The 4532-nt window shown below is 40.2% G+C and overlaps 1 protein-coding gene across 1 annotated transcript in view; it reads right to left on the minus strand.

The window, feature by feature from the left end:
- Positions 1 to 1086: 1086 nt before the first annotated feature.
- CNTN6 (contactin 6) overlaps positions 1087 to 4532 on the minus strand; it is a gene marked incomplete at its 5' end in the record, with an annotated part of 54483 nt that continues 51037 nt past the window's right edge. Inside the window, 3 exons of the mRNA XM_010141935.1 lie at positions 1087 to 1187; positions 1879 to 2047; positions 3466 to 3578. Of these exons, the coding sequence (XP_010140237.1) occupies positions 1087 to 1187; positions 1879 to 2047; positions 3466 to 3578 (383 nt within the window). The remainder of the gene's footprint in view (positions 1188 to 1878; positions 2048 to 3465; positions 3579 to 4532) is intronic.

Here is a 4532-nt window from a genome sequence, read left to right on the forward strand (position 1 = left end):
CCCAGTAATGAAAAGAGACAAGAAAATACCTTTTATCAGATGTTAAAGGTGACAGGAGTGCAGCTTCACATCTTGAGCTGTCTCTACTGACTTGAAAGCCACGCACACTCTGGTGTTTAATTTGTCTTTCTAATAACTCAGTAGATTGAAGGGCTTAATTAGATGCTTTTATTTGTATTTCAAGATGATGAAAATAACTGTTCTTCTCATTTACCTTCACACCCAGCCCAAAGATGAATCTACAATTCTAAGCAAAGAATAACACTGTCAGGTGAGAGCAACTGAACCTGCTTGAAGACAGATACATATCAATCTCCCTTCAAAAAAGGTGTTCATCACTTCTGCTAGTTTTGTTGATCAGAATAGTCTTTGCATGAAAAAGACCTTTAAAATGTATTTAGGAATACTAATGTACTTGCTGTTATCAAAGGTTCTGTCTTGTTCGGGTCTGGTTCAAGGCTTGCTGATGCCATTGAAAGTGTTTCTGTGGAATTCCGTGGGCTTTGGGTTGGTACGTGTGATTCCTTTTATTTAAGTCTGCCTTTTCTGAAGAAAATGGTACAGTGCACTTCAGCAATTGGATCGTACAACACCTCCTGGAATACGGACAAGCGCGAAAAGTAAACAAATAGCTTTTATTGGAGTGAAAGTGGGGGGTTTTTACAGGTTACATTGAAGAGCATGAGATAAATAATATCCACATCACGAGCAGTTGCAAGTCTCTTCTTCTCTCAGCTGTAACAGCCTGGCACAGGTCTGTCCCGTTTGACACAGCTTTACACTGGGGTTTCACTAAGAACTGCTGCTTATAAAAACTTTGAGACCACTCTCCTGACAACCTCAAGTTACGTTTGGCACCACTCCATTTAATTAATGCATATACACGTATCCATTAATTTCAAAGCTTAGTTTTAAAAAATTAATGTAATATTGATACTTAATGCTTTCTTTATAATAGATCACTCTTCCTCCCTCCCCGTCTCCGCTCTTTGTCTCTACCAGGAATGTTGGTCATGGTGAAGTATTAAGATAAAATCTACCCGTGGTTTCTTTTAAAAAGTCAAGGGCTGAGCAGTGCTTTAATCGTCAAGGAAAAGGGTATGTAAGCACAGAACTCAGGAGCAGGATCCCAGATGTCAACGTGTGGTTTACCCTTTGCTCCAATCTTATCGCTCCAGAGCTTAAACCTGTGAAAATAGAAGCGCACAGAATTTTCTGACAAAAGTAAATTTGTGTAAAAAGAAGAGTTTTTCTATGCATTCCAGCATACCAGGAGCCTTTGTTCTGTTTTCAAAACGAAACATTATCCACAAATGCTATTTCTTTTTACTTAGTTTTTAAGTTGCAGCAGCAATTCCACGGAGTGTGGTTTGAACCTGCTTCCCACCCGCCCTGTGAATATCTGCTTTTGGCTTTTGGCTAGTTTGTGGCAAAACCATGTTCCATTCTGCATAAATAATGACATCCTTATGAGAAGGGAGGCTGGACCCTGGGCAACCCCACCCCAGCCATGGAGCAGGGCTGAGGTTCTTGGTCCCACCAGCAGCAGCAGCAGCAGCTCCAAGCCGGTAAAGAGCCACGTTACATGTGAGAGTTGCAGATTTGCTTGAGCAAGAAAGTTTATTTCTCTGTCCTTCCCTGATCATTACAGCCAGGACGGATGGAGACCCTAAAAATAAGGTCACACCTAGGTGTTGCATTTCTCTGCTAATGAATCTAAGGGCACCAGAGACTCGTCCACGTGTACACAGCACTACGAAGCAGCTGGAGGAAGGCCACCTCTGGTACTGGAAAGCCTGTTGATCTACTGTGCTTAGCGGCACACAGATTTCTTATTACGCGGTAACGTTCAGCGACAAACTTAAATATCTCACGTACTTGATATTTTTGGAATCCTAATTTCCTCACTGCTGCTGCCATCGCCACCATCACTGACGGTTCTTATTTCTATGAGATAATCTTCTTCAAACGGTACCAGAAGTTCAGCTGAAGTGTTGTTTGTCTCCAGTACATGTGTTTTGCTGTGTCTGTTTTGTCTATACAAAATCTACGTAAAAAGGGATTAGAAAGAGTTATTTGGGGGTTTTTTAATGGATTTTTTTTTTTTTTTTTTTTTTTTTTTTTTTTTTTTTTTTTTTTTTTTTGGCTGAGAACATCTTCTGTCATGTCCCAAACTTTTCAGAGCACTAGCAGAGAATTCTACTTAATTGAAAATACAGAAATACATTCTGTGGACTTTTGTGATGGAGATCACAGAGGGCATTTGCTTCAAGTTTCAGGAGAGCCTTTGTCTCCTAGAACTGAGGCTCACCTTGAAAATAGGGTTATGAAATCCTTCGTCCATATACTTGTGCTCTTCACTCTGTAACACCTTTTATATCCAGAACTCACCTGACACGTCAGCAACTGAGGTTTTAGTGGTCATTTGGATTTTTTTTTTATTATTTTTCCTGGTTGTGGTGAGCATTTATAGTCAAATGAAATATTCTCATTGACTTCTGTGTAAAATTACCACTGCTAATGAAACCTTGGGGCATTGCTCAGCGGAATGTTTTTAAAGACTTCAAGAAAGGACCCGAATTTGGGTAGTAACATCTGGGTTTCCACTTAAGAAGGACTTTTCTACAACTAAACATGATGGGTCCATGCTTGCACTTCGGTCTTCTTGCTGACGAATCACTGGCCAAGGAGCGCAGCAGCTTGGGGAATTGCTACAGACTACGAACAGCTTTTTTCCTCCAAGGAGCCTTCCTTCCTTGCTAGCACGTCAATGACAGTGTTTGCCTCCCTTCTCTTGACAATCTTTTGACATATTTATGCTAAGAGCAACTGAAGAGCAAAGCAGAAGGAGAAACAGAGAGCATACAATGAATACTCAGCAAGTACTTAAAGCTTTCTTTCCACATCAAAATGTGATAAGTGTAGCCTACAAGCAGGTATGTTAGACACAAAGGAGAAAAAGCACTTTCCACCTCCATTTTTATGGTCCTTCAGGATTAAAGAAGTCTTTTCGTAAGTGGTTTGGGGTCAGAGCCATTGCAAACAAACTTTTCTTTCCTTTAAAAATGGATTTATGGGAGCATTTTTACCTCATTCACATTGATCTTTACATGAGTATGGTCCCATCTCTTTTCAAAAGTACATTTATGAATTGCCAGAGAGTGAGAACTTTTAAACGTGTTTTATACCCATCCTCAAAGCTTAAGACCTGTTCTCTATTTCTTATTGCCTGAAACTCCTTCCCCAAACAGATGTGAATGCACCAATCTGAGATGAGTAAGATTACATGGGAAAGGGGACAGAAAGTGCTGTGTTGGGATAAAAAGGTCCTGCTCTGGTCCCACACAGCCATCCTCCCGTTTGTATAAATGTCAGCCAGCCCTCCCAAAAAATCCTGAGATGATGTTGTTTTCCAGGTAACGTGAACAATGTGTCTGATTAACGAGATGATAAGAAAGGACTTACTTTGTAGCCAAGCACCTCGGATTCATTCTCCATCGTTTTTACGTGTTCCCAGTTCAAGCAGATTTTGGAGTTTGTCAGCTTCCAGGCAATGTTTGCCGGGGGTTGACTTGGTGCTTTAAAAAAACAAGATGGTGATAATCACAAGATAAGACTGAGTATTAATTTGCATGGTGTAATTGAATGAGCTGCTAACATGGAAGTAGCAGATTCATGGGTGATTCAAACCTAAAAGAGGAAAAATATTTTCCCATCCATCATTGCTCATATTAGTCAGAATGCAGATCTATTCATAGCACAAAACCACTTTCGATGAGAGTTCATCTTTGAAATTAGGAAAAGCTTGACAGGTTCTGACAGTTCAAATGATAATTGATGGATGCTGTTTAAGTTCTGTGTTGTCCTGCTCTGTGTTTAAAGGTCTAGCAAATGGTTTGCTGCACAGACTTCAGAAAAAGCTAAAACTAAGAGCAAAATACAAAAGACAAGATTTTCATCAGCCATGAGGACAGGTTACAAAGAGCTACACATTAAAGCCTCCATGTGATCCATCAGGAAACATTGTAGGATTTTATAAATTCGCAGCACAGTAGGTTGAGAGTAGCTTTTCAAAGGCTTTCTATGCCTAAGTGCCAGGACTTTGAAAATTTACCTACAAGTGACTGAAATCGAATCCTATGTGAACATGTGGAGTTGAAACTACGCCTTTGAACTCTGTCTCAGATTTAACACCACACATTATCTCCTTCTCCATGGTGTGTCCTCCCAGACCCTGCCTGGTGGGTGTTAGAGGAAATAAGGGCTTGAACAGAATTATGAAAATGGAGGAAAGAATTGGAGAAACATGTGAGTATCCCAGACCTGACTCTTAAATGCTTAACTTCTGGGATCTTCTTTTCTCCCTACAGTTCCTATATAGCGGTGATTGATGTATGGAACCTGGAAGGTGCTGTTGATTCAGTTATACTTGATAATATCTTTCATTTCCCATGGAGACAATAAATTGATGGTGCCTGTTGTATCATATCTATCTGCTTCGTGACTGTGGAGAAGTTTAATCCATCCCACCA

The sequence above is a fragment of the Buceros rhinoceros genome, unplaced genomic scaffold (assembly GCF_000710305.1).
Source record: "Buceros rhinoceros silvestris isolate BGI_N320 unplaced genomic scaffold, ASM71030v1 scaffold13898, whole genome shotgun sequence".
NCBI classification, from domain to species: Eukaryota; Metazoa; Chordata; class Aves; order Bucerotiformes; family Bucerotidae; genus Buceros; species Buceros rhinoceros.